At 36.8% G+C, this 14,967-nt stretch overlaps 1 protein-coding gene across 4 annotated transcripts in view; it reads left to right on the forward strand.

Moving 5' to 3' along the window:
* The window catches only part of Plppr5 (phospholipid phosphatase related 5), a 272,420-nt gene that overhangs the window by 207,562 nt on the left and 49,891 nt on the right, over nucleotides 1-14,967 (forward strand). For all 4 annotated transcript variants that reach the window (XM_076861754.1, XM_076861756.1, XM_076861757.1 and 1 more), the window contains one exon: nucleotides 2,974-3,224. In XM_076861754.1, coding sequence (XP_076717869.1) covers nucleotides 2,974-3,224 — 251 coding nt within the window. The remainder of the gene's footprint in view (nucleotides 1-2,973; nucleotides 3,225-14,967) is intronic.

Consider the following 14,967-nt stretch of genomic DNA (forward strand, 5'->3'; position numbering starts at 1 on the left):
CATTCTCTCTAATGCTCCAAGACCCCTCTTCTGGGTATCATTTGCACATGAAGGAAGAAAAGAACAACACTTGGGTATTGGATATTTTTAAAGAAACTAGCAATTATATGATTAAATGATTTATAGTGTTTATAAAATATCAGAAAGTGACTGTGGAGAAATGATATGGAGGTAGATTGTTCAACATCATAAAGGTAAAGACTGGCAACCTGGCAATTTCAAGAAATACTGCATTTCATAAGAAGTATTTCAGGCTCAAATTCTGAACTATTTATATATGCATAACTATATTATATTTTATATTGGTCATCTTATCAGAGGACAAGACTCATTGATGTTTAACTTTCAGTCTCAAAGGCTAGCTCTAATAAATATGAACGTTCACTGATGAATTACTGAACATTACTTCAATTTAATAAAAACTTGGCCAAGATCAATTCTTTAACTGACACCATAAAATTTAATATAAATTATTATTTTCTGGATTAATTAGATAAAATGAGAATATATCGATATGCTATATATTTTAAGATAAATTCTGTACAGTATTAAGAGATACACTGAGGATAGTATAACACTTAAGTATTTATTAATCTCTCGAGGAGGGGATTGAGGTGAAAACTTTGGAGATGTTAGATTAGATGACCTAATCTATATATAAACTCATTAGAGATGAACCAAATGCCATCATGGCTATAGATCTCCCTGAAGACAAAAGGTCTTCATATCCAAAGATGTTCTTTTAATAACCATCATACTATGTATCTCTACAGTCCTTATTTATCTTGGTGAAGAATAACTTTTTTATGAAAACTAAAAAGGTATTTTCACATACTGTGTTCTTAACTCATGTCTCTTTGTACAAGAAACACTTAATAATAAAATAAATAAGCAATAATATATGAAAAATGAAAGTATTTGATGAAATTGATGCTTTCCTAAATACTGTTAAGAAAATTATATTGTGCCTATTTAACCAAATCACATTTGTGTATTTAAATACATGTTTCTCAAGAATTTGTGGCACAAAGTATGCTTTAGAGTCTCTGTAAAACATAGGAGAGCTTCATTTGTTTCTTGTTCCCTTATCATGATACGTGTGTTTCTGGTTTATTTTAATGAATTGAAAGTTTATAACCAAGCATCACTGCATAAAAGGACCTCAGTTTGTGTAGTGACTTTATTCTTGAGGTCAAATCCCTCATGGGATCCCATTTTAATAATTATCTGTGTAGTCAACTACAACATTGGCCTTGGGCGTGATACACTGATATTTCTGAAGGACATTTGGAAACTTCACAAGTATCAAGAGACTTTTCCATATGCTTATCAAATATTTCTATTTTAAACAGGAAGACCTATTATACTAGATAAAAAGAATGATTTAGTCAAATAAAATGAGTACATCTTAGCCTAGATTTCAAAGGAGTACCGATGAAGAGAGCTTATAATTTAGACTCCTGTGCTTGGCCCTGAGGTTTTGGAAGGAGAGATTGTGTACATTAGTATCTTATGGAGCTCAGTTCTCTTATTTCTCTGCCTCTCTCAAAATTCTGCTTTTGATAGCCTTTCCTTTTTGAGATTCATGGAATGCTGATGAGATATAAAGAAAGGTATTCTTATTGTTTCCTTTCAGAAGTTCAGGATAAAAGGAGAACTAATGTCTTTGTGTCATTGACATTTGGATACACATACGAGATTTGCTATGTGCAGATTTTTGTGCATAAATTTTTATGCATAAATCTTACATAATGTAAAAATTAAAAGGACCCAGCCATGTATCTAATACTGGAAAATTATTTGATCCTGCACAACTTTCATGATTTCCCACATGACAGTTAGTAATGATTAAAAGGTTTTGGAAACAAACAATCCAGAAATATGTGACTAAGAAGAAAAGCATCTAAATTTTATAATAAAATCAGATGACTTCTTAATGAGCCAACAGTTTTAGGAAGAATTTTAAGAGGTTCTCATGGATTTTATTTCCAAAATTATGAAAGAATGAATTGCATCAGCATCACACCTTGAAAGTTGCATCTAAGTTTAATTGAAATCATTGGCAAAGAATTTATCTTGCCTAAGTAGAAAAATAAGTTTTGACAATAATGACGAATGACATTGAATTTAGAAAATGTTTTTGGTATTCAAGTAAATTGGCAAGTTCTTATAACAGGAGGGGAAAAAATCTATGTACTTAATTTTATACCTCCTGGTGACCAGAGTAAATAAATTTTAATACTATAAAGATAATTGGAAAATCATTATATTGATTTTTTTATTATTTACCAAATTGTCCCACATTTGATAAGTAGAAAGCCAATCCATAAAAGATAAGCTGTTCTGTGCCTTTTAAAGTGTTTCTGAAGGCAATGCAAAGCTTCATCTGAAAGCATTCTGCTTTATTTAAGATTTTCCATGATATTTAAATGAAAACTGATGGCTTTGGATTTTACTGCTAATTGGCACCTCCAGCAGAGTTAATATCAGTCTGAATGGGCTGAAGAGACATAATCAAGGAAGACAACTGCTTTGCTTTATGTTAGTGAGATTAAAAAAAAATGTTTTCAAAAGCAGGGAAAATATAAAGATTGGTAACATTAGTAAAACATGATAGACTATACCCTCTCAAGAGATACGTGGCTCCATTTAAAACTAGCATTATTCAAACAGTGTTAGAATATATTTTCTTCTTTTGTATCTTATAAACCTGTGAGGCGTCAAAATGTAGCCAGTGGTAGACAGCTCAATATGTTAAATAATTTAATACTTCCCACTAGTCCAGAAAGCCAAGGAAGAAACTAGGGAGGAGTGAAATGAATAGAACCAGGTGTATGTATATATAGAGAATTTTACTGTTCCTAAGATATTTCATCTTGGTTTATTGTAAATTGAGGTACAATAACAACAGCAAAAAAAAAAAAAAAGAAAAAGAAAAAGCAGAGAGCTAAAATTGTTTGTTTTCTTCCTCAGGAATTTATACCTTTGGATTATTTGCTACAGATATCTTTGTAAATGCTGGACAAGTTGTTACAGGAAATCTGGCTCCACATTTTCTTGCCCTGTGTAAGCCCAACTACACAGCACTTGGATGCCAGCAGTACACGCAGTTCATCAGTGGGGAAGAAGCTTGCACTGGCAACCCGGATCTCATCATGAGAGCGAGGAAAACATTCCCATCCAAAGAAGCAGCTCTCAGCGTCTATGCAGCCATGTATCTGACAGTAAGTAAGGATTAAAAACCTGTTTTAGTGTGTATTTCTGTTCATCCTTCCAATGCAGAAATTCTTTTCCTTGCCATAACAAAAGTCGCTTAAAGACATTAATAGCTTTCTATTGGCCATTCGATTCATTTCTAATAATTGCTGTTTACACGGTAGATAAAATTAAAAGTCGGTTGACTCTCATGAGGCTGTGTGTGGGTAGTTGGTTGTATTAAAAAATATAGCCAGTAGCATTTCTATTTGTGCATATATTTGTCTTTGTGTTAAATAGGACTTAATGGAAACAAATTTGCTCTGTAGCACTTCCCATGAACTTGTAACAGTGCAATTAAGAGAACTATCTAGGCTCTTCACTGCCTACTCAAGCTCTCAAATTCCTTGGTTGGGTGGAGAAGGGATGCTCTTTTTTTTTTTTTTTTTTTTTTTAGAAAACTCTTTTGTTGTTGGTAATTATTTCATCATAGTATCACAATCTGTGTTTTAGTATTTCCTCATAGCACTCACAAAAATATTTTTAGAAATTATGTTTCTCCTTTATTTTTGAGCATTTGCATCATTTTTGTGGTAAGAGCCAAGCCCAAGTGCAGCTATCGTAGGAACTTGAAGCAAAAATAAGTGGTCACAGCTGAGTGTGTTATCAATAGGCAAGATAAGAAAGCAGAAGCATCTTGACCCCCAATATTCTTGTCATCTGCCTGTGCCTCTAGCAGCAGGATGTTCCATGCATCTTGCTGTTGGACACCAAGGAGTTCTCCAGAGTATTTTCCATAAACTCCAAAAAGAAGTTAAGAGAATTTAAGTGCCTTCTGGTGTTCTTCCCAATGGTGCCATTATCTACTTCCTTCTGCTTTCAGCTTATTAACAAGAGGTTTGTTAAGACTCAGGCCCAATTTGAAACCAAATTTGATTATTTCTAATGATTTGGAAAAATTTAGGATTATTTTTAACCTCCAAGAGCTGTTTGATGATGGAGATGTTTCTAATGCAATCAAGTCAGCTACCACTAAAACAGAGAGAATCTCTAGCAGTGCCTGTAACATTTCTTCTAGAGATGGAAACAAATAAACAAATGTTGCAAAGCAGAAAGACAATTTAAAGGGGGGAATAAATCATTGAACATAACATTTACAATGGAAAGATAATGTTAGAGGCCATAGAGGATGCATTTTAACATTTTAAGGTTTTTAAACCAAGTTAATTCTATCCCTCACTTCCTGGATTTTTCGAGAGAGAGAGAGAGAGAGAGAGAGAGAGAGAGAGAGAGAGAGAGAAAGAGAGAGAGAAGAGTTGTGGAGATCCACTTCTTCTAGTGCCTACTAACTTGTAAAGTTTGTCTCGCACAATTCCTCTTTTGCCTTCTTGCTTCACTCTCTGGGTCTAATTGCTCTCATTGCCCTTGATTTCTCTCTCCTGTAAGCTCAGCTTTCTTCTCATGGTGTAAGGTGACTCTGGTTCAATGTGAAATATGCTAACCCATGTACATTCTTTACTATTCACAAAGTTACTTAACTTCATGTTCTACCCCTGCTAGAATATAAAACACCCTGCCTTAAAATGAAGGTTTAAAAAGAAGCAAATCGGAAGTCACAAAATGCTTTTCCCTCATTGCCATACCGTCTAAATCCCATGTTTATATTTGTGTTTATGCATGAATTGCAAATATATCTCTGCTTATAAATATGTGATCAAGCCAATAAGGGAAGACAAATTCCAGAATGCTCTTTGACTCCAACTATTGTTGCATGAATATTTCAGCATGAGTAGAAATTAGATATTACTGTGTAAACCAGCATTCACCATTGGTGGTTAAAATGTAACAAGGACAAAATACTTGGTCTTTTTAGTTCATCAAAATAGTATTTAAAATATGTGATTGTGGGAGAAGACATTATCCTTCTATGTACTGGAAGAATCTTAATGTTTTATCTTGCTCATGTCTGCTGCCCACCTGCAAGCATTTGTTTTAGCAACTTATGCATTATAAAACATACTGTTTTAGTCTGTAAGAAAGACTTGGAGGTATTCATTGTAATGGTTAATTATAATTATTATAGCAGACATTTATTGAGCATTTACTATGTGTCCAGCATTAATTGCTTCACTGTTACTTTCATACTTTACTAATTCTTACATATTATTAAATTTTAAATTTTATTATTTGTCACTGCTACTTAATAATTGGTTATTTATGCTAACTGATTGAATCCACATAAAACTTTCTTGAAACATGTGCTTTCTATTTTATAGATGAATATATACCACAAATTTTCTTGTGACAATGATTCTGAATGCTCCAGATAGGAAACATTAAATCAAGCTAGTCCTTATGTGTACATGATCAACTAAGTTCCCTCCTCCTCCTGTAGAATCCCAGCATCAGCAAAGTTTAAAGATGAAGGTGAAAAGTAGATGAGTTTAAAGAATAATCATTGAATAAACACTCCAACACTCAGAAACCTTCTGTCTTTAAGTGTGGTTCAGATTGAAAGTTAGGATCCCTGGCTGCCATTGCATTCATGGGTTCCTGTCTTGAACAATAGATTCTGTTCTGTTTTTCTCTCTTCCCTACCGTGTGTGTGTGTGTGTGTGTGTGTGTGTGTGTGTGTGAGAGAGAGAGAGAGAGGGGGGGGGGGAGTGGGTAGGTGGCTGGCTGCTATGGCAACTCTGATTGTAACTCCTGCTGCAAATGTAGGCTTTGTAGTCAGGTTTTGGCATTATATTTGAACTTATACACAAATATATTTCTTCCAAGATTTAGTAGAAATACGTTGGGAAAACTTCATAATAGAAATGTTGGGTGTTTCAAACTAATGTAGTTTCATGAAATAAAATTTGCTAGAATTTCGATGGGCAAGTCAATAGGAGAAAATAGCCATGTGGTCAGTATTCTTTGTGGAGATGGTCTTATGACTATATTTGATATATATTAAGTGCTGATGAAAAACGTATATAAACATAAATAAAAATAAATGAAACCTATGAAGATGCATTTGAATAAGAATTGAAGAATATTGTTTGGTGCTTCTGTATATGGATTACTAAATAAAATAAAGGAATTTGAACTCTCCCTTAGCATCTGACTTTAATTAAGGCTTTGAGGATAATTTGATTGCAGAGCTTTCTTTTGCTTTCCTGAGAACTTGCAGGAAAATAAATCCCTATTCCTATTTTTGCAAATACTCTTGTTTTCCCAGGGGGGAAAAAACCCTGAAGATTATTTAACCTTCAACTATCAAATTTATAATTCAATGTTAAATTACATTAGAATATTTAAAATTAGCTTTATGATATTTCTTTTCATATGAAATGAGTAATGTGTTTTCTAATTAAGAGCAAATGAATTTCAAAATTGAGAACAAAATAACCCTGTTTGGTGGCTTTCCAGTTGACCCCCTGAATCACTAAGATGGAAAGACATAAAACCATCTCTTGGGTCACTTCCAACTCTGGCATTAGATTTTTTTTTAATATTAAAAGAAAAGAAAGAGAGTCAGCTACATTTGCTGGCCTCTTTCCATTCTATGTCACTTAATTACCAATTGTCCTAAACCTCAAAAAATGACCTCCTATCCTCAGAATTTTTTGGACAGACAGAATACAGTAATGGTGCTATTGCAGTTTTCCTGGTGGTCTATCTTGGTTTCTCTCCTTGGTCATTTGGCTGGAATCCGGGTTCAGGCGGGGCAGCTGGAACAGCTGAGTTTCTCCATTCCTGGGAGGTCTTTCTTGCAGGTTGTTTTCCCTGATGGCCTCTCAGAGCTTCCTTCGAAGAGGGCAAAGGCCCAAGATGTAAGGTGTCTTGAGAGTTAGGCTCCTAAACTTCCTGAACAGCACCACTACTCTATTCTGTCTGTCCAAACCAATCTCAAGACTACCCAAACTGTTTTGGGTGCAGACAGAGACTCCACCTCTAGATAGGAGATGCAGCCATGACTGATTGTAAAGAGATGAATATACTGAAAGGGGAAGAGTTTATAGACATTAAACAATTTATTTCAGTGTTTTCTAGAATATCAGTGGGGAGCTAAAACATCATTTCTCTCTGTCCTCCTAGTCACTGGTAACTACTCATTAGCATCACCATACCTTTACTTCTCACATGGTCATCTTGTACAATAAGCTCTCAGGGTCCCCTGTACAACAACCACTGCTTACAGGCTGCTGAGTCAAGTGGTAAATCAGTACAACCAGCCTGGAGTCAGCTTACCCTTTCCTGTTAGTGATTTTTCCACTTAATTTTGTATAGGAGCATGAATGGCACAGATTCTGGGGCATAGGAATTTGGGGAATGCATGCCAGTTTTCTTGTAGCAATTCATTTCATGAGACCAGTTGGGGATTGTGTTTGGAGGAGAAGGATGGGTTGGTAAAAAGATACACTCTGGGCTACCTTTATGTGTTTGTCTTCCATGGCTAGTGAGACCCAGCGATTATCACAGAGCCAAACTCTAAGGTTTTCCCACTTAGGAGCAATTCAATACTAAAGTATATTTCAAATGAGAAAATTTGGTTAAGTGTCTAGTAGGTGATCTATCAAAAATATTTATTGCGGGTTTACTCACAATGTGACTACTGTACTATTAATGGAACTACTGGTGCTGATACCACTATTATTAGTCAACGAACATCTCTCATGTCAATCTTTAGCTCAGTGTTATTGTTGGAAGTACAAAAAAGACATCTATGAGGTACCCACTGGTTCCACATATATTCACTATCATGTACCCCTTTTATTATTCACCCTCCCTTGGCTCACATTCTTCCATGAACTCTTATGTTTTAAAATCCTCTATCAAATACATTAGATTCCTACACCAACTTAGGCTTAGATATTACACAGTGACCCATAATAATAAAAATATAATGAGGCTGTTTTGAAATAGTGCACATAGAATTATTAAAATTGTAGAGATAGTAGTTGATAGTTAAATTTATAATTAAAGACATATGGATACTCTGCATATCTAATTTTACCAGACTCCCATAAATGACACTTATATTTGGCAATTCTGTGATGGACATGTGACTTTATAATGATATCAGGTTTTCTAGCTACATCACAGAAATTTCAGAAATTTAGATAATGTATCAGAACCGCTGAACAACCTGAGATAACTATTGTTGTCAACTGATTTAATAGTTCTAGCTAAAAGCAAAGAGCATTGACATTTTAGTTAGTATATGCGGGCCTATGATGGGTAAATATACTATTCTATTAGGATCTTTGAAGAATTGAAAAATATGACACAGAATTCCATTAATATGTCTGTATTTTCTTAGGTGTTAGCAAACTCCAGCATGAGGACTACTGGCAGCAGCTCACACATTCTTTTTTTTTTTTAATTTTCTTTAATTGATTTTTTAAAAATAAATGACAGTGGAATGCATTCAATTCTTATTACACATATACAGCACAATTTTTCATATCTCTGGTTATGAATAGACAAATTCTAGATAGGGCACACATTCTTTTTCTAACTAGTAAAAGAAGACATACTATTATAGGGCAATATAAGAGAGCCGGGGGCAGGGTTCATCATAACTTTTGTAGACCCTAGGTATACTATTCCTTCATGCACCCTTCCCTCTTAAAAAAGAAATTTAAAATTATGTTTTACAATAGCCATGCTATAAAAGCAAATTTGAAATATTATATAATAGATACTTTTTTCAGCCTAAAAAGTTCACATTTTCTTTCTGATTTTAAAATAATTGAAAACATTTTCAAAGATCCTAGATACTGTCCCTACCATACCCACTGGGTAAGTCTATCCTGAGTATGGTACATAATGAATGCTAGATCAAATGTGATTGCTAGTAGTGTTAGCTTTTTGTTGCTGTGATCTAAATACATGGCAAGAACAACTTAGAGGAAGAAAAGTTTTATTTTGACTCACAGTTTGGGAGGTCTAGTCCATGGTTGGCAGCTTCCTTCATTCTGGGTGCAAGGTGAGACAGAACAGAATGGCAGAGGAACATGGTGGAGGAACACTGCCCTGTTCATGGCAGCCAGGAAGTGGAAAGAAAGAAAGGGGAAGGGTTGGCAAAGGGAAGATGAGCCCTTATAGAGTATGAGATGAGTCTTTCTCCAGTCATGCCCCACCTGCCCACAGTTTGCATACCTTAGTTCATTCAAAGTTGGATGGACTGATTCTGTTAAAACTCTCATAATCTGATCATTTCATCTCTGAATATTCCTGCATTAATAGGAGCTTTTGGGGGACACTCACAGCCAAACTATACCATTGGCTAATGTAGTGATGACAGTGAGAGCCACCCTTTGTCCACTATAGACAGGCAGCAGGGGTGAGGGCTAAGGGAATAAGTGGCACTTAGAATGGTTCTGGAAGGTAGATATGACTTGGATGGGTACATTATAGGTGAGGTAGGCCACAGAAGCAAAGGAAGAGAGCAAGAAACATGGAGACAATCAGGAATACACAACTGGGGGGACCTTTACAGTGGAAACGTATGTGGGGAGTTGTGGGATTATGCATGAGCAAGAGTAGGTAAATGAGGAAGGCCTTGTAAACCACCCTGAGGATCCATGACTTGAGATAATAAGCAATGTGGAGCTGAAAAATGATGTGACAAAAGCTGTGCTTCAGAATGCTGGCATTTAATTCAATTCTGTGGAGAAACTGAATGCTTATAATGCATCAGGCCTCTATGTCCTGACATAAACTCCTAAAGTTTAAAAATTGTCTGCTAGGGAGTAAAGAGGGAATTAAAATGATGGAGAAACTAAAGCTGAAGGGAACCTTTAAGGAGATTGTCACAGAATCTCAAATTTGATAAAGATTTGGATTTAACCAGTTTCTTATAACTAGGAGCCCATGAGACCAGGGTCAGATTAAATTTATAGTTTCTAGGTAGGCAAGGAGCTGGGAATCTATGAACTGCTGAGCCATACCAGGGTGGTTAAAAGTTGGAGCTGTGCACAAATCTCTAGACAATCTCTTTTAAACCACAGAAATAAGAAAGTCAGGCCGACAACTGGAACCTGTATTCCCATGTGCACTTGAAGGTCTGAATATCATCACCAGGTGACCAGACAATGTTACTACATGTAGCCAAGTAACATAGGCCTCATTATCATATTCAGTTCTGCGGCTCTGTGTCAAACCTCTGTCCCACAGCCCCATCTATTGAAAATCAACTGATTGCCTAACATTGTCTTAGGTCCTTTATATATGTGTATCTTCAGGGTGGCCAAAACAAAAGCATGGCTGTCTTTATTGTACAGGTAACAAAATTGAAGATATTAGAGGCTAATTAACTGGTTCAAAGTTGTTCAGGTACTATGCTTTAGACCCAGGAGGGCAACCCAGATCAGTGTGATTCCAAAGTCAACATTTGGTCTCTTACATCACACTACCTCCTGGGATATGCCCCCAGGAAAGAGAAGGCAGCCATATGTTGAGTGATCCTCAGGGGGTAGTGTCTCACACACAGTAGGTGAAGAAAAATCTCTTAGTTGATTTTAATTGGATGTTACATAATATAAATGAGGAAGATAGTTATAAAAATGTATGCACTTCAAAAATTCCTGTCTCGTGTCCCACTTTCCAGGTAACCAAGTAGCTCAAGCACTAAAAGTACTATAAATGATTTGGATTATTGGATTTTAGTTGGACTTTGATCTTAAGTGAATGCATATTTTATTTTTATGATCCTTGATTTTTAATGTTCTGCCCATTATTTAAGGAGTTAAAGAAGTTTAATTGCTTTTTAAGATGACAACTAAGATATCTTTAATTTCTTTGCAATGTACAATAATTGACAGCATAATTTCATTATAACAAGCATTCACAGTGCTTATAGTTAATTAGAGCTTCATGGTAGGTACTACCACTTTAACAGAGTCCAGCAGAACCCATTTTATAATGGGACAGCTCTGAATTCATGATCATTGATTATCTTGGACCAAGCAGCTCAGGTCAGATAGACCCAGTACCATGCTTAAGCCTGCTTTTCAAAAAACCATGTAATTCTCTGCTGCAGGTGGCATGACCTTGCTCCTGCATTCCTGGGGCCTGCATTGTAAGTCGCTCCTGTACCATGAGCTACAGGCAGTGTTTTCCCACCACTGAAACCTCAAGTTTCAGCGTCTGCTGGGTCGCACTGTCTGCAACAGGGCTGCATGCCTCACAGCCTGTGCCTTCTGCAAAGACCTACCCTCCTCCAGGTCTCACAGTTCTTCATGTCACCACATATCTTAGCCCATTTGTATTGCCCTAACAAAATACCACACAGGTACCTTAACAACAATGGAAATGTATTTCTTATCTGTCAGGCAGTGTCTGTTGAGGGCTGCTTCCTGGTTCATGGCTGTTACCTTCTTGCTGTGTCCTCACATGGCAGAAGGGATAAGCTGATTCTCTGGGGCCTTTTATAATCAGAGCCTTTATGACCTCATCAAGGACCTACCTGCTAACACCATCATTTTGGGAGTTAGGTTTCAATATCTGAGTTGGGGAGCACAAATATTCAGACCAGAGCACCCAGTATATAGGCCAGAGTAGCATTCATGGCATGGGCTGTTTCCCCAAGAACCCAAAGGCCCTTACCATATGCTGCACTTTCTTCTTTGTGGTTGGGATACAAGATGCAGTCATCATCTTTTACTTTGGAGGGAATGTCTAGCATTCTCCTGACAACTGGATCCTTAAAAATTTTGCTGAAGTCCTAGGGCCCTGAATACTGTATGGTTTATCTCCCCAAACCTGACATGCACGTAAAATACCAGGGCCTCCAGTATGCTAACCATCACTTATTTATCTTGCCTCATCAGCATGCTGTCTTCAATATTAAAGGTCAAAGATATCCTTTGAGACACTCAAACTTTCATGTCTGTACAGATATGTTATGGCAGAGAGTGGCAGAGTTAATATGGTTTAAACTGTGGTATAGGAGCTTCCTCTTTCTGGTGCATCTGAGCTTTATCCCATCTGCTTTCTTTCTTGAGTGGGATACAGAAGACAAATGAGGCCTGACTCAAGATTTGACAGGCTACACTTGTTCTCCAGGACCTGTACCATGTAGTGAATGGAAATGAGATAGGAACCACCACTGCTACATTCTTGAGACTTTAAACAGTGGCATTTAATATTAACTGTCCTCCCTCCTCTAACACAACATTATTTTTTATTTACTATCTTGCAAGGAATGGGAGGGTGCAGATTCAGGGGCTTCCAGTTGAATTTCCCCAATAAGAGGTTATTCCATATACTATTAGAGATGTATTAACAAAAGTGTTAACAAATTCAGTAGGCCCACTGTGAGTCACATGCTGGCCTGGACTCATTTATCCCCTAGTCCACATATATTCCTACTCTAATAGGGGGTTATGATAACACTGATTTAGGTATCCAGGTATCAATATCCACTTACTCCTTGTGTCTAGTAGTTCTCAAAATATATAGGTATTCTCTATTCCACTACATGTAAATGATTGAGTAAATGGTCATAGGTAATTTTGGGGAAGAACTGGGGAAATCATTGCAGCATGTACCTAGGGACCTATTGCCTCTTTGGCTGATGAAGTCATTTGGGTTTGGCAACTATGCAAAGGCCTGAAACTTTCTTGAGGCATGCACCCTCAACTCATAAATTCTTATTTTCTGATGATGATATATATTCAGTAGTCTTGTTGACTCCCTGTATATTAGGAAATGATAATATTCTACAAACCATCTCTAGAACTTTCTATGGTTAACTCCTTTGGCTGTCACACTGGCCTTGGTCTTTCTTATAATGATTGATGACCCTCGTTTTTGGCTTCTGGTGGTTAAGCACTGACACCTGGCTTTCATTTCTTCAGAGACTGTAGACCCCATTAGTTTCAAGAAGCTCAGCTCTGGGATAGCCTCTCCCACCATCAGCTCTGACCTGCAGAGAAAAGCCCCCTGTGGACTTCTGAGTGATGCTGGTGTTCCTCTCACCATTATATTCCCGTGGCCTCAGTGAGCAGTGTGTCTACTGGGTATTCCCGTGACACATAATCCTCTGGTGGGTCTTCAAAATTCATGTGATATATACATTCAGCAATGCACACTTCTCTGAGCCCTTTAATTCCTTCCTCCACCATCTGCCAAGGCATTTCTACTTCATTCAGATAAAACCCTCTCTTTCCCCAGGCTTCTAGGAACCAGGCCAGCAGGGAGCTTTTACCAACCAAGAGAGCTAACTATAGGTGAAAGCTCAGCTTATAGCAGAAGAACACCATTTCCCTTCTTTCCTTCTCTCCTTCTTTACTTCCTCTTTTATTTTTGACACTATATTTCTAAGAAGGAGATCAGAGCAACTTACTTTTGTGGCTGCCACGCCATTTTCATCTAATTGTAACTAGAGAGGAGCTAATAAGTTAACGCACAGCAAGAGATTAATAGCATGATCTATTATTTTCTGTGAACCTCCCCGTGTCACATACATTTGCATTTTTAATACCTTCAATATGTAGGAAACAAATTATAGCATTGTAACTTCAGTTATCAAACTCCTTCTTGGGTGAGGATGTAGTTGAAATCCAGGAGCTTTCTTGGCACCTCTTCTATTACAATACTATAAAGGTTACCTTTGCATGAACAGTCTTCTTTGAGCTATTTGTTTATTCCATTTAAGGAAAATCTTGGAAGGGGAATGGAGAGCTTCAAATAACAAGTTAAAATTCGTCTATAATAATACAGCAATTTAGTATATAAAATAATAATCATTATTTAGAACTTTGTGCTGAGCACTTTACAGACAATATTTTTAACTGCTTTCTTTCTTTCTCTTTGTGGGGCTTGTAATATTAGTGGATGCTATAAAGAAATATCTTCTCCTTAAAATTTCCTCTGTCAGGGCTGGGGATGTGGCTCAAGCGGTAGCGCGCTCGCCTGGCATGCGTGCGGCCCGGGTTTGATCCTCAGCACCACATACAAACAAAGATGTTGTGTCTGCCAATAACTAAAAAATAAATATTAAAATTCTTTCTCTCTCTCTCTCTCCCTCTCTCACTCTCTCTTTAAAAAAAAATTTCCTCTGTCAAACAACAAAAGCAATCATGCAAAATTTTTCTGTTAGTTCAAGCTACTATCTCATACTCAAAGGAAACTTCTAGAAAGACTAATTTATACTTCCTCACTTTATGAGCCAATTACAGCACAGGTTTATCCCTCCTCCCAAAGCACACACTCACACTCTGCTGAAACCAATCCTCAAATTTAATCTACCAGTGATTTTATCAAGGGCCTTTTCAGATTCTTGTTTTGAGGGCCATCTCAATGGTATGAATAATCTGGGCCATTCATCTGCTATCTCTGCTTTTCTCTTTTTAAGATTTTGAAAACATTTTATACTAAAAGAATTTGCTTCCTCTCTCATTTAAATGCTTTGTTGCCATGTCAGAAAGAAAACCATCTACCAGTGTACGGAATTTCTATTCTTGACCTTCTTTTCTTGCCTGAGGACAATCTCATCCATCCCACTTTCATGTCTTTTCAAGTGAACCCTGAAAGTCCTTCACTGGCCTTAGTCTCTTTCCTGAGCTCCAGGCTTTATACCTAACTTGACATATCTATTTGGTTTTCCATCAGCTCTTTAAACCCAGAATTCAAAAACCAAAATTATGATCAAACCAAAATTATGATCTTGCCATTATTCCATGCCAGCCTCGCTTGTGTGTCCTTTGATTGGCATTCCTCCCCTCCCAGTTACCCAACCCTGAGATCTCTGAGTCATTCTCAACTCCTCCCTTTTGC

The sequence above is a fragment of the Callospermophilus lateralis genome, chromosome 7 (genome assembly GCF_048772815.1).
Source record: "Callospermophilus lateralis isolate mCalLat2 chromosome 7, mCalLat2.hap1, whole genome shotgun sequence".
Taxonomy (NCBI): domain Eukaryota; kingdom Metazoa; phylum Chordata; class Mammalia; order Rodentia; family Sciuridae; genus Callospermophilus; species Callospermophilus lateralis.